This window comes from Osmerus mordax, chromosome 25 (genome assembly GCF_038355195.1).
Source record: "Osmerus mordax isolate fOsmMor3 chromosome 25, fOsmMor3.pri, whole genome shotgun sequence".
Classification (NCBI taxonomy): Eukaryota; Metazoa; Chordata; class Actinopteri; order Osmeriformes; family Osmeridae; genus Osmerus; species Osmerus mordax.
The window spans coordinates 2,491,331-2,511,245 of record NC_090074.1 but is presented as its reverse complement, the minus strand read 5'-3'; the positions used below and the strand labels follow the sequence as shown (position 1 = coordinate 2,511,245).

The 19,915-nt window shown below is 50.1% G+C and overlaps 1 protein-coding gene across 1 annotated transcript; it reads left to right on the top strand.

Annotated features, from left to right (window-relative positions):
* Positions 1-543: 543 nt before the first annotated feature.
* grk6 (G protein-coupled receptor kinase 6) lies at positions 544-18,557 on the top strand. The gene is made up of 10 exons (XM_067228978.1): positions 544-798; positions 4,924-5,019; positions 12,809-12,921; positions 13,822-13,899; positions 14,084-14,181; positions 14,695-14,787; positions 16,488-16,551; positions 17,117-17,257; positions 17,814-18,003; positions 18,427-18,557. The coding sequence occupies exons 1-10, from the start codon at positions 747-749 to the stop codon at positions 18,432-18,434; spliced, it is 933 nt and encodes a 310-aa protein (XP_067085079.1). The 5' UTR covers positions 544-746; the 3' UTR covers positions 18,435-18,557.
* The last annotated feature ends 1,358 nt before the right edge of the window (positions 18,558-19,915 follow it).

Below are 19,915 nucleotides of genomic sequence, written 5' to 3'. Positions count from 1 at the left end.
GCTTTGTTTTTGTGATCGCACAATCAACCTGTGGGCTACCCAATGGTAACATTTAAGAATAACATTGTAATAACAATATTAGTACTATAATAATATTATATTTATAATATTAACCGGGACAATTTTTTTATTTATTATATCAGCAGCAAAGCGGCCAGGCAGCATTTCATGTCTGTTTACATTAAATACAACTACATGCTAAACCTCTAGATGTCCCTGTGGGCCGCAATTGCATGTATGATGATAGACCACCGTTATAAACATGTACATTCAAACGATAAGAAGACACTATACCACCATATCACGTTCAAAAGAGGAAGTCAAATTTCGGTTGCAAAATTGAATCCTTTTAAACTTGCCCATAATCAATATAGCTATAGAGTCCTGCGCACGCCTTCTGATGTTGAATAACTGATTTATATTGATGTTATCCATATTTGGTGTCATTGGGGCGTGGTTATTGTAGAATAGCCCAATGAAAAAAATTGACAACTACTCTACAGTAACTGTAAGCTACACTGACAGAATGCACCGATAGTTCCATGTATACAACGGGGAAAACGTAAGACCGCAGGTTGGAATCAACGCTGCTTGAAGCTTCATAGCAGAGATCTTGGAAGTGAGCGGAGAAGCAGAGTGCAGAGTTCTGTGTTGAAATATTCCGCCTTTGTGGGGGTGGGGGAGAACAAACTCACTGCCAACCCGGCGACGAGGTTGGGCCTGCGGTGTCTGCAACCGAGGGAAACATGGAGCTTGAGAACATCGTGGCCAACACCGTCTTACTGAAGGCGAGAGAAGGTAAGAATTGACAGCGAGTAGCGGAAGAACTGGAGGGCTTGACAGCTCCGCAAAGAGCAGAAACGCGACAGCAGCTATCGGGAGTATTTCCTGAGGAAAGCTAGGCCAGAAAGACAAGCAAAAAATAGAACTGCACGTTAAAAATGTTTGTATATAACCTTTGAAGCGTTGCGATGAATAGGCTACGTAATAACACAATATTCATGCTGGTTTTATCTGATGATGGAACCCAGATAGCTATAGCAATAGGATAATCAAAACTTAGTCCAAGGGTGGGAACTGTCAATCTTGATTGCAGCGACACATCGATTTACCTTTACTGTTGCGCATCAGCAAAGGGAATCAGCATCTTCCAGCGCCCTGTCATTTTCGAAAGAGGTAGACAAAAATGTGATAAGTTACGTTGATGCAAGAGAAAGACAACGGGTTTAGACAATGACACTAAAAACAATGCATGTGCAAGACCTCTTTGGGAGTTTAGGATTTGTTACATTGTCAGCTTGTCAGCAGGCTTTATGTTGGCGATAAGATTGTGGTTGTTATTTTTTGTAAGCCTTTGTGTGAAATGACAACAAATTACGGAGTGTTTATTTGGCCACCCACCTTTTAATACAGTAGGCTACACAAAGTAGAAAACGAGCTGATATAAGCCTAACAATGTAAAAAAAATAATACATTTGCAGTGACACTTTTGGCAACAATGTATTAACATGTAATATATTAACAACATTGTATTAACACATGTAGCCAAGGTATGCACACTTGATTCAATCATTGTTGCTAGGTTACACTTCAAATTGGAGTACATTAAAATTAGGGAATAAATCCAGATAAGCTACGCCGACAATCATGTGGTTCAAAAGTGAGAAATGTGATTTGTCTATTTGTGGTAACCCCCTTTTGGCTCCAATGTCATTAGCGTCTGATAAACAAATCCCATCTCGTCTCTTGTCCGCCGAGGAATGTTTTTCCTTAAAACTATTTTAGGCCATTTTTCATTCCACACTCGGCGCGGTTGACCCCGTGTCTCCGGAGACCCAGTCAGAAATCAGTTGGCTCTTTCTGGGGTTTCTCCTACCGACGTCACCACTGTGAACTAATAACACAATAATAGAATTACTATTCAAAAGGAGATTTCTTTCCTTTTGTGATATATGGGGTTTCCACAGTTTGTCCATGTTTGAGTGTGCATGCAGCAAGACATGGAATAGGACCTGTCACTGTAAACTATACAGAATAATTATGCTTATGATAAGTCATTTGCATTGGGTCCACTTCCCATCATGGTTGGAAAAACATTATTGTTAGCCCCGCAACACTAGGCTACTGTCAAAATCCACAATGACAACCACCATTTGAATAGCAAATGTATTCATTTCAGGCAGATGTACAATCCCCCCTCTATATGCCTGCACTATGCACTTCATATGCAAAGTAACACATAGTATCCATGCTGCTATTCAGCACTTTGCACTTTACTCTTATATGTTGTTCTTATCGTATATGTTGTTTTTTAATCTGTTGTCTGTTTCCACTATTATGTCAAATGTTAAAATGTTGTGTTATGCACATTTGGAGTACCTATGGGGAAACACAATTTCGGTCGTCTGTGTACTTACTTGTTGCATGGTCTGATTGACAATAAAGTTCACTTTGACGATAGCTGCTGCATTCACTGTTTCACCCCTACAACCAACATTTCTATTTTAATCACCTATTTTAACCATTTGAATATAAGAAGGTTAGTGGCCTGGCCTTTTTTTCTGCAGGAGATTGGAAGGTCTCGGTCAAATACCCCAAAAAACGATTTACAATGTATTTGAAAGTATTTGAGGTGCCCTTGATTTAGCTCAAGTCTTCTGAAGGACTTGTTGGCCAGGACGCGTAAAACAGGATAGCGTCTGAGAGTTGCTTATAAATCGAAATAACGTGGGGCTAGTGTCCAGGGTCGAGCTGTTTCTGGGTGGGTCCGTGACGTGGTGCTGAACCGTATCAAGTTCTTGTTTTGCACGTCACCTCCCAGCATCTGCCTTCACTTCCGTCTTCTGTGGAGTCTGTGGTCAGGCGTCATGCCTGCTCACTGTTTGAACATGCCCTTTGCATGTGGAACAAGTTGGAACAATGTTTTTTCCTTCTGCAGAAATACTTTTATTTAACACCTTAATCAAACTGTAACGACAGGAGAGTGTGTGTGTGTGTGTGTGTCTCGATTGTTTCGAGAACCCAGCACCGTCTGAAGTTGAGGTGAGTGATAGAGCCAATGTAACTAAAACTTCAATGTAAGTTGAAAAAGAAAACAAACGACTTAAACAAAGCATATATTACACATTTACAAAGAATCGGCTGTCTAAAGCTAGTGTGCCGTGGTGGTCTCAGTGTTCATGGTCTGTCTGTTGTCTGAAGTATAAGGCATGAACTAATTGGTCTAACGGGAATAAATTAGGTTGGCCTGTTGTTTAATAATACAGTAGCATGGCCTATTTCCCTGGCAAACCTGCTAAAGCTATGCACGACTGCTCCAGGCCCCTCTCTCCCTGTAGCTCTATCTTGCTCTCCCGCTGCCATTGTCAGTAAAAACAAAAGACAACACAACTAGCTGTACTGCTGGCCTCTATCGACACGGTCAGTCAACCAACCAGTCAGCCAACCAGCCAGTATACCAGCCAGTCAGTCAATAAGTCAATCAATTCAGTCAGTCAGTTGGCCGAATTCAGAGAGCAGAGAAATTCAACAACTCCTGCCAGCTAAACAGTCAAGCCAGCCAGCTTGGCTCTGCGACCTTTAGCAGGACGGCAGCATGTCGACAGGCCAGCTTTTCCAACAAGGAGCAGCCATGAGGCGGGCTGCTGGAGGTCCCAGCAGGAGCAGGGACTGTGGCAGGGCCGGGCTGGGAGAGCTGACCTCCTCGCTGGGTGTGTGACGTGGGGCCGAACCTCACAGACGGCCGGCCGGCGGGGCGTTCTCACGGCAACGGCCGTTTCCCTCCGGGACGCGGTTCTGTTCCCGACGCCGCCGTGGGACGCCGGCAGAGGAGACAGCAGGAGGGGGGGATGCGGGAGGGGAGAGGAGATGAAGAGAGGAGATGAGGAGAGGGGGAAAAAGAGAAGGAGGGAGGTGGAAAGGAAAGGAGGGAAGAGGAGAAGAGACAGATTTAAAAAAGACTCATTGGGTTCTCTTAGTCTCTCTCTCTCTCCCCCCCCCCCTCCTCTCTGTCAGTCTCATCTGAGGCAGGAAGGTATCCTGGGAGGAGAGACCAGCGCTCTATGGGCTCTTAGCCTGTGTCTCTTATTTAACTGCACGGTACGCTTCACAACTTTCCCTACGTAAACAAGGAACTTTACAACTTGTATCAACTGTACAGCCCTTGTTACACAACCAGACATATCTGAGATCTGAATAAAATGACACATGACAGAAAGGTTAGGTTGTAGCGATATTCGAAACACTACAATGCAGTCGAAGAGCCTAAATGAACACCCTCAGTTTATTCTATTGTTTTCCTGGGAGGTTTTTCCTTGTGGTCATTGGTTTAGGTTGGTTACAGGTGCTGATCTGTGGGCGTCTGTGGAGCCCTCTGTGAGGGCTTGTAGAAAACGCCCTATACGGCGTGACTGGATTCGATGAGGTTCTGAGAGCAGATACTGTGACCCTGTGTCCCTACCACTGGACTGGCAGAACCGCAGGCTGGTTTTACCTCCATCTTCCACACACAACTTTTCTACACACTTTCCCTGTCTAGGGGATGGGTGTAGCTCGGTGGTTAGAGCATTTGGGGGGAGTCTGTTGGCTGAGCGGTGAGGGAATCGGGCTAGTAATCCGAAGGTTGCCAGTTCGATTCCCAGCCATGCCAACTGACGTTGTGTCCTTGGGCAAGGCACTTCACCCTACTTGCCTCGGGGGAATGTCCCTGTACTTACTGTAAGTCGCTCTGGATAAGAGCGTCTGCTAAATGACTAAATGTAAATGTAAATGTAAATTTGACTGCAGATCAAGAGGTAGCAGGTTCACAATCCCCCCCCTCAACTCTACGTCGTACCTCTCGGGTAAAAGTGTTGTGCTAAATGTTCTCGTCATTTCTCGTCCTCGTCTGACCGGAGCTCGTCTCTTTTTCTTTTTCTCCTGCAGGAGGTGGAGGAAACAGGAAAGGCAAGAGTAAGAAATGGAAGCAGATGCTCCAGTTCCCTCACATCAGCCTGTGTGAGGAACTCCGACAAACCACAGGTACGTTAGACCCTCACCCCGGCTACCAAACCCTTACTCCAGCTCGCTACCAAACCTTCACCCCGGCTACCAAACCTTCACCCTGGCTACCAAACCTTCACCCCGGCTATCAAACCTTCACCCTGGCTACCAAACCTTCACCCAGGCTATCAAACCTTCACCCTGGCTACCAAACCTTCACCCAGGCTATCAAACCTTCACCCAGGCTATCAAACCTTCACCCAGGCTATCAAACCTTCACCCAGGCTATCAAACCTTCACCCTGGCTATCAAACCTTCACCCAGGCTATCAAACCTTCGGCTCGCTACCAAAACAACAGCGACAGGTCACGAGACGTGTGGGGGGAAATGTTGAGAAAACCACTAGATTTTTTATCTGAAGGGACTTCATGGATTCGAACTGAAATCTGAAATACATACACCCCATACCCTCCCCCCCACACACACAGACACACCCACACACACACCCCATACCCCCCTCACACACCCCTATCTTTGAGGAAGACACAACTGCACAGCGTAAACCACAGTTTCCTATTCTATTATCTAATCCGTAAAGATTATTCAGTCATCTAATTATTATTGTCATTTCCAAGACAACGCTTACAGTAAAAAGGATTCCATGCTTAATATGGTTTAGAAGTTCATGGTAATGTACTGACTGATTTAGTGAAAAATCAGTCAGACTCTGACCCAGGCCCAGAGTCTGGGCCTGGGTCAGAGTCTGGGCCTGGGCCTGGGTCAGAGCCTGGGCCTGGGTCAGAGCCTGGGCCTGGGTCAGAGCCTGGGCCTAGGTCAGAGTCTGGGTCAGAGTCTGGGCCTGGGCCTGGGTCAGAGTCTGGGCCTGGGTGACTCTGTCTGCAGGACAGACAGGGGAGGCTGGAGGAACTCTCTTCTTCCCTCTGTTTTAGTCTCTCTCTCCCCCATTCTATCTCTCCTCTCTCTTCTCTCTCTCTCTTACCCTCTCTCTCTTTCTCCTCTCACTCTCTCTTTCTCCCCCTTCCGGTCTCATTTCACTTCTCCTACCCTCTCTGTCTTTCTGTCCTTCTTTTTTGACCCCCCCTCCCCCCTCTGTGCTCCCTGCCCTGTAGACGTCTCCTCCAGGCCTGCCTGGTCCCTCTGTCCTCCCTGCCCTGTACACGTCTCCTCCAGGCCTGCCTGGTTCCTCCCTGCCCTGTAGACGTCTCCTCCAGGCCTGCCTGGTTCTTCCCCCCTCCCTGCCCTGTAGACGCCTCCTCCAGGCCTGCCTGGTTCCTGTAGTTCAGACAAACCCAGTCGTGTCTCAACGTGGTTGCAGCCAAACGTCAGACACAAGAGTCAGCCTGCTGCAATTGTGCTGGAGAGGAAACTGCGGTGAGGCCTGAAACAGGAAGCTCACCCATCTGTTCAGCTCTCTGTCGTCGGCACGATGCCGCCGCCGAAAATCCAGTTTTTATTTTGAAAAACACGACGGCGGTTGTTTTTGCAGAGTCGGGGCTCCCGTGATCTCGTAGCGGGCGCACGTGATGCGGGAGAGGCCTGCTTTGCCTTTCGACTGTGGTTTCAGGTTTTGATTTCCAGGATTCGTTTGGGATGATGTGTCAATGAGACGTCATTTGGGTCACATGTATGTGTGTGTGCATGCAAACACACAAATGCCCCCAAACGCATACACACACACACAAATGCATGTGCTCACACTAAACAGATGTGCACACACACACACATCTGAGAGGACACCAGAAAATGCACCTGATGCAACAGAATGTCCTCTAATCCGTTTTGCACCAACCTGATTGGAGATGACAAGAGCGGCCTTTCAGGCGATTGTCATTTTCAATCTTATTTTGTAACCTTTTAAACGGCTGCATAACCGCACAAGATAATGTCTTCAACTGGCCTAGTAACATTGTGTCCACGTTTGAAACCAGGACCATGAACAGGGAATGTAATTTGTAGTGTCTTATGATTGATTTCAAGTAAGTCACTGCCTGGCGATCGACTTGTGGAGTGCAGGGACTGCCTGAGTCGGCTACACCCTTCGTAGAGAGATTGCGACAGGATGAAGAGAAACTTTCTGTTTGGTTGCAAAATCTCACTGTGCTTCCTTCCGTAAGTGTCGTTGTGTCAGATGAAGTCGTTGAAACAGCAGGTTTGTAGAAGTCTGTCGCATGGTATCCTGTTTGAGAGACAAGTCTCTGACAACACACAAAAGTTTCAAATGAGACCGTGTGCTCGTGTGTGTGTTTAGTTGCGAGTGTGCGTGCGAGTGTTTGACTATTCTTGGACTATTCACATGTCCAAGAACAACGTGTGTGTGTGTGTTTCTGCACATGTGTGTATTTGCGGACCAAAAAATCCCCCTATTAAAGTTAAATGCTATCATATGATTTCCTCAATACAGTGATTTATCTTCGTAGTGCTGAGAAATATGGTTTCGGAGCATGACCCCCCCCCCCCCCCCCCCAGCTGGGAGACCTGATTTAGTGGCCCTGACTACAGCCAGGGCCCTCAGGCCCTACATAGGGAACACACAAAGGGGACATTGATAATTTACAGATAAATAACTCTTTTTCTCTCTCTCCTGAGGTCTTTTGTGCTGATTAGAACAGGAAGGTTTGCTGTCTCCCCCCCCCCCCTCCTCCTTTGTCTGTTCTCTCTTCCTGTCTTACTCTGTCTCTTCCTGTCTCTCACTTTCTCTGGTTTTTCTGTTCTTTGCTTTCTCTTTCTCTCTCTGTTACACTCAACCATGGAGACATTTCCTGTCCCCCACCACTGTAAAAGCAGGAAACGTAGAAAAGACATGAAGGTAGTGGGCCGCTGCTCGTGAGCCGAGATGAGAACAGAGGTGCTCAGGTTCTCCTCTGAACAGAGGTGCTCAGGTTCTCCTCTGAACAGAGGTGCTCAGGTTCTCCTCTGAACAGAGGTGCTCAGGTTCTCCTCTGAACAGAGGTGCTCAGATGTTCCTCTGAACAGAGGGGCTCAGATGTTCCTCTGAACAGAGGTGCTCAGATGTTCCTCTGAACAGAGGTGCTCAGGTTCTCCTCTGAACAGAGGTGCTCAGGTTCTCCTCTGAACAGAGGTGCTCAGGTTCTCCTCTGAACAGAGGTGCTCAGGTTCTCCTCTGAACAGAGGTGCTCAGATGTTCCTCTGAACGGAGGTGCTCAGGTTCTCCTCTGAACAGAACAACTGAAAAAGACATGAACTTCTCATGCACAATGGGAAACAAGATTCACGCACAGTGAGTCTCCTCCTCCGGCTAAGAGGACCCTGTTAAACTGTGTCCTCGATCATCATGACCCAGTGAAAACAAACTCCTCACCATGGTGGAATTGTTCTCATTGTATCGTACGGTCGTAGCCTAGATCTTTAATAACAGTGTCCGCATCTTAAATAACCGTCATGTTTACAAGTAGGAAATCACAGCTTTGAATCAGCCTGACCACATCCCCACAAGGAACATTCCCACAACGCCGTCTCTAGTTCTAATGACCGAGCCCGACAATGGAGGCCTTGTAGTGCAGGTCTTAGTCCGGTGGGGAGATGAGCGTGGAAGATGAACTTGCGTTATTTATAACCCTTGCCCCCCCCCCCCCCCGCTACGCTCGCGGCCGGCTGGACAGCGCCAGGTCGGCGCCGGGGCGGCACGCCCAGCAAGCACGTCCTCGCCATCATCACTACTCCATATCACCTCACCCACCTCCATCTCTACTCCAGGTCGGGAGTTTTCCATCTCTAACACCACCCCCCCCCCCCCCCCCCTCCCCAGCCCCTCTATTCCTAAGACACAGATCATTCAGTTTGTGATTGATGAATCCCAAAGACACCCACCCCCCCCCCCCTCCCCCCCCCCCCCCCCCCCCCCCCCCCCCCCCCCCCCCCCCTGGCGTGATGTCAAGCCGCATCAGAGAAACAACCCCCCCTCCCGCCGGCACCCTTTGGAAAACATGCCGCTTCACACAAAGGCAGATAGTGTTGAGATAAGGCTGTGCTGTCGTCCCACTGTCACTCCACGCTGCCAGATCAGTCGTGGATGTACAGACACAGAGAGGACTGTTGTTCCTGATCAGCCTCCAGGCCTCCGCCCCGGCCTCCGCCCCGGCCTCCGCCCCGGCCTCCACCCCGGCCTCCGCCCGGCCTCCGCCCGGCCTCCGCCCTCACTGCTCTGGGCCACCGTCGCCCGCTGGCCAGCGAGCGTCTGAGCATCTGCTTGTCTCTCCCTCTCTCTTGATCTCTTTCTCTCTGTCCATGTCGCTTCGGAGCTCTCTTTTCCATTCCTTTTCTCGCTTTCTCTCCTCTCTCCATCGCTTTGTATCTCTCTCGGTCCATGTCTCTCTCTCTCAGACAGGAGCATGGTGTCGTTGAGGATTCAGACTGATGTGTTGCTGCTGGGTGGAGAGAGAGATTGGACTCGGTGGTTGTTCAGGAAACCTGCACTTCCGTGTTTACCAAGCAGGAGTCCCAGAGTAGCCTCGCGTTTGTCTTCCTCCACACTCCTCTGCGTGTGTGTGTGTGTGTGTGTGTGTGCTGTACCACCCAACCAGGCACCACTAAGCCTGTTTGTCATCTCCCAGATGACTTTTAGAAAGGCCATATCCGCTTGCCCACACACGCACTCTGCCAGCCAAGAGAGGCCCTAATGAGGCCTGGTCTCCATACAGAATAATGAGCTCTGCTGCGGCTTCACCACGCACGGCTTCAGGAGATGGGCTTCTTGTGGGGGAGAAATAGTTTGGCGGGGGGGGGGGGGGGGGGGGGGGGGTTGTGGTGGAGGAGGAGGGTGTGAACACCGCGCCCTCCAGAGTGTGCCCTGCTGTGTTTCCTGTGGGGGGTCTGGACTGGACTGTGAGGGGTCTGGACTGGACTGTGGGGGGTCTGGACTGGACTGTGAGGGGTCTGGACTGGACTGTGGGGGGTCTGGACTGGACTGTGAGGGGACTGGACTGGACTGTGAGGGGTCTGGACTGGACTGTGAGGGGTCTGGACTGGACTGTGGGGGGTCTGGACTGGACTGTGGGGGGTCTGGACTGGACTGTGAGGGGTCTGGACTGGACTGTGAGGGGTCTGGACTGGACTGTGGGGGGTCTGGACTGGACTGTGGGGGGTCTGGACTGGACTGTGAGGGGTCTGGACTGGACTGTGGGGGGTCTGGACTGGACTGTGGGGGGTCTGGACTGGACTGTGAGGGTCTGGACTGGACTGTGAGGGGTCTGGACTGGACTGTGGGGGGTCTGGACTGGACTGTGGGGGGTCTGGACTGGACTGTGAGGGGTCTGGACTGGACTGTGAGGGGTCTGGACTGGACTGTGGGGGGTCTGGACTGGACTGTGAGGGGTCTGGACTGGACTGTGAGGGGTCTGGACTGGACTGTGAGGGGACTGGACTGGACCCAGAGTACGGTTCTGAGCTTGGCAGCGTCTGATGTAAACATGGAGCTGTGAAATGAAATAGATGAGGATGAATGTGATCAGATTAAAGGGGGAGACAGATGAGGACTCGTTTATGGGAGCTTGTGTCTTTCCCTCTCTCTCTCTCTCTCTCTCTCTCTCTCTCTCTCTCTCTCGTTCTCCCTCTCTGTCTTTGTTTCTCTGTGTCTCTCTCTCTACCAATATAAAGATCTGTATCTTTCTTTGTTTCCCCCCCTACCTTTCTCCGTATCTCTCCATCTCTTCTCTCAATGCAGCCTCTGTAAGTCAGTAGAGGACATGCTCGGAAGCTAACGGGATTATCGCTCCCAAACCTCGTTAGTTTCAGCATACGAACCCAATCAAGGACCACGGAGCTCACAGCGAGCTCCGAAACAAGTGCACCCGCAACACAGGAAGCGCACTGAAAACACAGGACAAACCCGACTGCAGTGAGAAGGTGGAGATACGAGCTGTGGTGAGGTTGTGGTGAACAGGTCTACACTTACCGGCGCCATGGGTCTGTTGTTCTGTTATTCGGAAACTGACTTTTGCACTGGTTTACACAAGGCCAATTCAAATGGTTTATTTGCTCCATGGCGTAGTTTTCTCCATGGTTTTAGATGTATGACAGTATTGATGTTCTATAGCGATTCAGGTCTGCGTCTCTCTATAATAGCTTACTTGCTTTTTGTGTAACGGTTCACCTGGAGTGACCTAAACACACAGATTTGGGGATTCATTATGTACATTTTAAGCAATTTAAATTAATTTAATTTTTTCTTTTTACACGCAAGCATGTCACATAGGGCTTCACATACGCCCATAGAACTGCCCCTCAACCAACCTAAACCCTCAAGGAAGACAAGGAAAAACTTACTGCAGGACAAAAAATGGAAGAAACCTTGGGAGGAGAAATTCAGTGAGGGATCCCCTCGTCCAGAGACGGTTGGTGAAAGAGAGGAGCTGAACACAGGCTTAACATAGTCATACAGCAGGGAAGTGTCAATGGGTGTTGAAACACCAAAATCCATTGTTCAACTTGGTAGATGTATCAAAATCAAATAAAATGTATTTGTATAGCCATTTTTACACGCAAGCATGTCACAGAGGTAGATGTAGGAAGGGACTGCCCTGTTTAAGAACTTTGGGGCCGATATGAAGGTTGTTGTGCTTACAGTATCTGTTTCTCCAACCCAGTTACCCTCTAAAGTCAAATGAGGAAATGAATTCCGATTAAAGCGATTTAGATAAAGTAGGTTAGTGTTCTCATGTGTGAGCAGAGACGAAGGTAACACTCGATAAAAGCAATGCTTATTCTGTGCAACTCTGACATTTTTGAGTGTGTTTGTGTGTGTGCATGTATGGTCCTGTTTGCGTGTGCGAGCCTGACCACCTGGTAGTGTGTGTGAAGCTGTGTGTGAAGCTGTGTGTGTGTGTGTGTGTGTGTGTGTGTGTGTGTGTGTGTGTGAGCAGGAACGTACACATCTGGAGCTCCTGAACCAGCTGCTCCTGAGCTGCAAACACCAAGCTTGTTGTATATTTACCCACTGTTGCCCTCAGTACATCCTCCTACAGGACGCTGGCTGGCTGGCTGGCTGGCTGGTTGGTTGGCTGGCTGGCTTTCTGGCTGGCTGGTTGGTTGGCTGGTTGGCTTTCTGGCTGGCTGGCTGGCTGGTTGGCTTTCTGGCTGGCTGGTTGGTTGGCTGGTTGGCTTTCTGGCTTTCTGGCTGTCTGGTTGGCTGGCTGGTTGGCTGTCTGGTTGGCTGGTTGTGACCCACGGATCGGCACAGTTGTTTTTGCTTAAATCCTCCAGATCCTTTGCATGTACCTGGGTCAAACCTCTCTCTGCTCTCACACTGAAACACCAGCTCCTCTCTCGCTCTCTCTCTCTCTCTCTCTCTCTCTCTCTCTCTCTCTCTCTCTCTCTCACACACACACACAGGATTAGCCTAAGAGCATTCTTGCAAATTACAACATCCAGGCCTTGGTATTTGTTTAATGATAATGTGGTGATAATATTGTCTGTAACACACAGATAAGGCTTAGGAGAGGTCTATGGAAATCACTTGACCACAATACTTTGACTATACTGTATTTTTGTGTGTGTACTTTTGTGTGTGTATGAAAGTGTGTTCAGAGAGTGTGTGTGTGTGTATGGAAGTGTGTTCAGTGTGTGCCCACATGTGCCTTTTGGTGGTTTACTTGTTTTCTCCAAATGGCTCCACATGTTCTTCATGCTCTACTGAGAGCCTTTCTCTCTCTCTCATATCCTCTCTCTTTCTCCCTCTTCTTTCTCTCCCTCCATTTCTCTCCCCAGATCACCCTCTCTCTCTCAATTCCTAGTATCTCTGAGTGTTTCTCACCCTTCCTCTCTCTCTCTCTCTCTCTTATCTCCCCCACAGAGAAGGACTACAACAGCCTTTGCGAGCGCCAGCCAATCGGACGCATGCTCTTCCGGCAGTTCTGTGAGACCAGACCAGAGCTGAAGCGCTGTGTCAAATTCCTGGATGCAGTGGTAAGAGAAGGAGAGGAGAAGAGGGGAGGGGAAGGGAGAGGACATAATAAACTTAATGAAATACAAGAACACAGGAACTCTTGACTTCTAGGGTTGCAAACTACATCAGTGTGCCACCCACCCCCTGCTCTGCCCCTCTCCTCCCCACCTCCCTCTTCCATCTGCCCCCCCCCACGCCCCCCAAGCCCAGCCGCTCTGAGGGAATGCCATGGCGTTCCATGATGGGGGGGAAGAATGTTCAGGTCACATTGGTGGGCTTTGATTCCCACGGTCAAGTCAGTCAGAGAGGGTCACGGCAGACTGACACACTTGACAGACACACAGAAATACAGAAAGACAGGCGGAAACTGACAGACAGACAGAAGGGCAGCGACTGTGTTTGTCTCCAGAAGATCATGTTCTCCCTCCACCTCATCTCCTTCCTGTCTTCCTGAGTGAACAAATGAGATTTCAACCATATCAGCTGTCCCCGGCCATTACTGTCCACGCTCACTCAGAGAGCAGAAGGAGAGAGAGAGAGAGATAGAGAGAGAGGGAGGGAGAGAAGAAGAGGGAGAGAAAAGGAGAGAGAGGCGAAGTAAAGACGGGAGAGAGAAGGAGGAAGGGAGGGAGGGAGGGGAGAGGGAGGGAAGGAAGCACTTTAGAGTGAAGCTGGTTTACTGGAACTGCAGTAGTCCTGCCAGAGCAGAAGACCTAATGGCTGACGTCGGCTGAGTGTGTGTGTGTGTGTGTGTACGGCCCAGTCTGCTTGTCTGCCTGCGGGGCACCGCAGGCCCTGGTCCACCGCTGAGACAGAGAGGTGGTGAAGACAGACTGTTAATGTGACTTAAGCTTTCCGTTAGCGGTCCCTCAAACGACTTCCTCTTCTGCTGAGTGTTAAGCCCCGCCTCTTCCTGTCAGGCGGAGTACGAGGTGACCCCCGACGACAACCGGAGGCAGTGTGCTCAGGAACTACTGGACAAGTACTTCAGCTCCAAGGTACCCGGACGATGTATTTCTACCGTGTGTGAATCAGACTGTGTGGACGCGTGTGTTTGAGTGTAAATATAAATGTGCGTCTTGTGTCTTTAGCTCAAAGTAGTTTCTACAAAATGGAATCTTTGTCATGCTAATGTATATGATGATTGTGTGTCTGTTTGCGCGCGCGTGTGTGTGTGTGCAGTCTGAAGACCACCTACCTGAGGTGGAGGAGATGGTGGGTCAGTGCGCTGAGAGGCTGGAACAGGAACCCTGTAAGGAACTCTTTAAGGAGAGTACGAAGTAAGATAACAGTAAACACACACACACACTCATGTTATCCCATACACACACACACAATCACATGCACCACCACCTACCCCCCCCCCCCCCCACACACACACACACACACACACACACACACACACCACACGCAATTATCGGGTACAATTACAGTTTTGAAAGTGTCTTGATGAGTCAGCTGTGCATCTTAATCAGGCTTTAGTCAGACTGGAGGAATCCTCTTTGTGCAACATCCTTCCAGGACATGCATGTGAGTCATGCTGTCTATTTCAAAGGAACATTTTCATCCCCCATACTGTGTGCAAACAGTCCTCCATTTCTGTTCTTAGGAACTTCTACAACTGTTCCTTTACCACACAAAACCTTCGCAATGTGTAACTTGATCAACTGTTTATGGAAAAGAAAAAACATACTGTAGCTGTGTTCACCTCTCTCCCGTCTCTCTCCCTCTCTCCCTCTCTCTCTCTCTCTCCCTCTCCCTGTCTCTCTCTCTGTCTCTCCCTCCCTCCCCAGGTTGATCCATGACTACCTGAGTGTTGCTCCGTTTGCAGACTACCTGGACAGCATGTACTACAACAGGTTCCTGCAGTGGAAATGGTTGGAGAGGTATGCTCTGTGTGTTTGTGTGTTTTTGCGCGTGCATCTACATGTGTGTGTGTGTCTTCATTCCAGAGACAGGAATCCCCCAGGGCGTGTCTGTTCTCCCTCCAGACACACACACACACACACACAGATCCTGCAGTACCATTGTGAAAACTCCTCACAGCAAGTGATGACATGTCCTGGTTGCCTCACACTCCTCCCTCCCTCCCCCTGTCTCCCTCCTTCCCCGCCTCCCCTCCCTCCCTCCCTCCCTGTCTCCCTCCTTCCCCGCCTCCCCTCCCTCCCTCCCTCCCTCCCCCTGTCTCCCTCCTTCCCCGCCTCCCCTCCCTCCCTCCCCCTGTCTCCCTCCTTCCCCGCCTCTCCTCCCTCCCTCCCTGTCTCCCTCCTTCCCCGCCTCCCCTCCCTCCCTCCCTCCCTCCCTCCCCCTGTCTCCCTCCTTCCACGCCTCCCCTCCCTCCCTGTCTCTCTCCCTCCCTGTCTCCCCTATCCCTCCCTGCTCACCCTCCCACCTCACCCCACTAATAACACACTTCCTATCAAACGGACCTGTACACTTACAAATGGCTAATAGGCTGAAACTTAAAACCCTGGGGCCTGAAACAAGCTGTTTATCTAAGACTGCAAATCAGCATGCAGTAATATGAGACAAGTGTGAGGAGGCAAAATCTAAAACGCTCTCATAGACCAGAGTGGTCTATGAGAGCAACAACCTCCTAGACACTGATCAAACAGGATCAGTTCTCTCTCGCTTCCAAAGCTGCAGTCACTGTGTCGTACACACACACACACACACAGTACATACTCACACACCCGCATACACACAAACGCACTCACTGGCCCCTGTGGGGGAGAGGTTCTCTGCGGGTCATTCAGAGCGGCTTAATTCCATCAGGAACTCCAAACAGTCCTCTGGGAAGCGGGCTGATTCATGGAAACATGACGGTTCCTTTCCCAGTTTGTTTACCTTCGGAAAACATGAGCTGGAGGCTCGCATGACTCCGGAGAAGTGTCTGACCTCACTTCCTGTCCCGCCCCCAAGGTTCAGGAAACACAACCTGCGACACAAATGACAACATACTGCACAGTATGTAAGTTATGCCAACCCCCCCCCCCCACACCCCCCCCCCCCACACACACACACACTCACACACACACCCCCCCCACACACACACACTCACACACACACACACGCGCATGCACACACACACACACACACACACAAACTCATCCCTCGCAAGTTCCGCATTTTTGCCCAACGCTGTTGCACAAAATCAGAAAACATGTCACCGTCTTTTTGGGGAAGATTAGCAGGGAGCTAAACTCGCTCAGCCCTCCACTGCCCGGAAAACAAGTTCCGCATTTCAGCCTAACGCTGTAGCACAACAGAACATGTCACCGTCCTGCTGTTTGTCTGAATATATATGAAAATAAATGTTTTAGTTTTACTTCACTTGACCCATCTTAACCAAACTCACACTCCCATAAGTGCCACCCTTGTGTCCTCCTTGGTGATTGGCCACCTCTAGTCCTCACAGCAGAATAAAAGATAGATTTGATCAGTGTTTGGTTCCTGAACCATCCTAAAAGACTGTACTGTTAAGAGACCACTGTGACTAAGTACTACTATTAATTCTTGTGTCTCTCTGGATCTCTCTCTCCTTTTCTCTCTCTCCTTTTCTTTCTCTCTCACCTTCCTCCAACAGACAACCAATCACCAAGAACACATTCCGTCAGTACAGGGTACTAGGAAAAGGAGGTTTTGGAGAGGTGAGTCTGTCTTTTTCTCTCTCCCCCTAACCCCCTCCAACTCCCCTCCACCCGGTGACTCCTAAAAAAAAAAAGAAAGAAGAATGGTTTACTTATTTGTTACTTTTCGTTTACTCTTTATGGTCCCCCCCCCCCCCCCGCCCTCAGGGGTCTTCTTGGGTTTGTTGAGGCAGCATTCATGCCTAATCGTTCACCCATCTGGGAGAAGCTAATTGAATGGCGCCGAGAATATGATCGATTTGATCAATTGTGTCTTTGTCCGTCTTCCTGCAGGGCTCTTTGCTAACGACACCCATGTCATCCTCTCATGTCAACTGACCTCATCCCTTCTCCTCCCTCTCTCCCTCCCTCCCTCTCTCTCCATAAATACACATTTCCCTGGTCGCTCTCAGCCTGTCTCTCTCCCTCTCTACTTTAGTTTCTCTTTCTAGTGCCGGCGGTTTTGTTAATGTGTCTTTAGTGTTGGGTTTTGATATTTGTTTGTTATCGATGGTCTAGTTGTGCTCTCTGGGGCATGCCCAACCAACCTACGAGGGAGTAATAAAGGTGTTAAAACTCCCTCCAGGTGTGTGCATGCCAGGTGAGGGCCACGGGGAAGATGTACGCCTGTAAGAAGCTGGAGAAGAAGAGGATCAAGAAAAGGAAGGGAGAGTCCATGGCCCTCAACGAGAAGCAGATCCTGGAGAAGGTCAACAGCAGATTCGTAGTGAGTCCAGCGCCGTCCCACTGCAGACAGGAAACAGGAAGCAGACAGACCGACAGAGCTACCGTGCTAGCTAGCTCTCCCAGACCAGGTCATCTTAGCTCACCCCAGCAAAGGCTTCACGTCAGGACAACAATAATAAATGGAGTAATTTAAAGACAACATCAGGGTTCGGTGCTGGGTGAATTTGTTTTGTTTGGCTGGGTCGCACGGCTTGGTGTGGGGGCTGTTGGGTTTGGACCGTAATCAGACAGGCCAGGGTCCAGCCAACAAGGACACTGGGTTTCTGGTTCCCACACAATTTCTGTGGGTTATTTAGTCCAATTCAACCATCGCCCTGCATCTTCTATAGAGGGCCACCTAGCTAACCCAAGCTAATAATGTGTACGTTTAGCTGAAGCTTCCACGAAATGTAACTTGTTGACGGCTGATTTAATAATTTGCTCGCTTTACAACGCGTCGATCACTTAACAACAATACAGGCCTGTAAGTCCTCTCTTTCTCTCTCCTCCTCTGTGTGTGTGTCTCGTGTGCTCGTGTGTGTGTGCGCTCCGTGGAGGTGAGTCTAGCGTACGCGTACGAGACGAAGGACGCGCTGTGCCTGGTGCTGACGCTGATGAACGGGGGGGACCTCAAGTTCCACATCTACCACATGGGCGAAGCGGGCTTCGACGAGACCAGGGCCATCTTCTACGCCGCCGAGCTCTCCTGCGTCTGGAGGACCTGCACCGGGAGAGGATCGTCTACCGGTCAGCACACACACACACAGATACATACTCACACACACACCGATACATACATACTCATACATCCCTCAAGCAGAGGAAACTCACACGACCTTCTACCCACCAGGGTCAACCACAGGCTGCGCACAGAGGAGAGAGAGAGAGAGAGAGAGAGAGAGAGAGAGAGAGAGAGAGAGAGAGAGAGAGAGAGAGAGAGAGAGGGAGGGAGGGAGGGAGGGAGGGAGGGAGGGAGGGAGGGAGGGAGGGAGGGAGGGAGGGAGGGAGGGAGGGAGGGAGGGAGGAGAGAGAGAGCTAGAGAACACAGGGAATGAGAGAGATTCCAGGAGAATGTGTTGTTTCTGGAACTCTCCTTGTCTCTGTGCTGGAAGGACAGAGGACTGACTTTCCTGTAACCCTCTCCTCCGTTCCTGTGTTTCTCTCTTCCAGGGACCTGAAGCCGGAGAACATCCTCCTGGACGACCACGGTGAGTAGACGAGAGACGTCCGAGACGACCGACCTCGCCACTGGCCATACTTCTATCCAAAGCCACGCACGGGGGGGGATTCGAACCTTCTACATCTCGATCTGTAGTCAAAAGCTCTACAGCTGAGCTGTATATTTCCCCGCTTACTATATCTCCCTCTCTCTGTCTCTTTCACTCTCTCTCTTATCTCTTTCACTCCCTCCCCCCCTCTCTCTCTGCCTGGGGTGTGAATATTAAGATCCCTTCAGATGGTCAGGGTCAGATGCTGAGCGGTTAGGGAATCGGGCTATTAATCAAAAGGTTGCCCGGTCAATTCCCGGCCATGTCAAATGACGTTGTGTCCTTGGGCAAGGCACTTCACCCTACTTGCCTCGGGGGGGAATGTCCCTGTACTTACTGTAAGTCTGGATAAGAGCATCTGCTAAATAACTAAATGTAATGTAAATGTAATCCCTGCTTTGTAAACCCCAAACAGCTGCCTGACTGCTGGGTCAGACTCCCTCATCTCTCTGTGTTCTCCTCCGGCTCTGGGTGTAGTTCTGCGAGCCCGCCACTAGAGGGAGGCGCTGGCTGGGAAAGAACCAAAGCATAGCACCAGTTTGCCTTCACATTGCCGGTGTACAGAGCATAAAATGAAGTATCCATTTAGCAGAAAAAGGGTTGGGATTCGAACCTTAACCTCTCTATCAGCAGTGAAGTGTTCTATATTTACATTACATTACATTTAGTCATTTAGCAGACGCTCTTATCCAGAGCGACTTACAGTAAGTACAGGGACATTCCCCCCGAGGCCACTAGGGTGAAGTGGAGGACACAACGTCATTTGGCATGGGAATTGAACCAGCGACCTTCTGATTACTAGTCTGATTTTCTAACCGCTCAGCACCTGACTCCACCTGAGCTATATGGGTATAGCATGTTCAGACCAGGGTTAGATGACGGCCTTGTTTGGTAAACTGCGGATGTAGAGCCAAAAGCTCAAAGCGTGACTTGTGTACGTAGCATGTGTTGTGCAATGAGGTTGAATAAATGAAATGTGTTTGTGTGAGGGGGGAGGGGGGAGGGAGTGTGTGTGTGTGTGGGGGGGGGGGGGAGGGAGGGGGGGAGGGAGTGTGTGTGAGGGAAGGAGGGGGGAGGGAGTGTGTGTGTGAGGGAAGGAGGGGGAGGGAGTGTGTGTGTGAGGGGGAGGAGGGGGAGGGGGTGTGTGTGTGAGGGAAGGAGGGGGGAGGGTGTGTGTGTGAGGGAAGGAGGGGGAGGGAGTGTGTGTGTGTGGGAAGAGGGAGTGTGGTGCGTGAGGAAGGAGGGGGGGGGGGAGTGTGTGTGTGAGGGAAGGAGGGGGGGAGGGAGTGTGTGCGTGCGTGAGGGAAGGAGGGGGGAGGGAGTGTGTGTGTGTGTGTGTGTGAGGGAAGGAGGGGGGAGGGATGTGTATGTAGTGTTGACCGTGTGTGTGT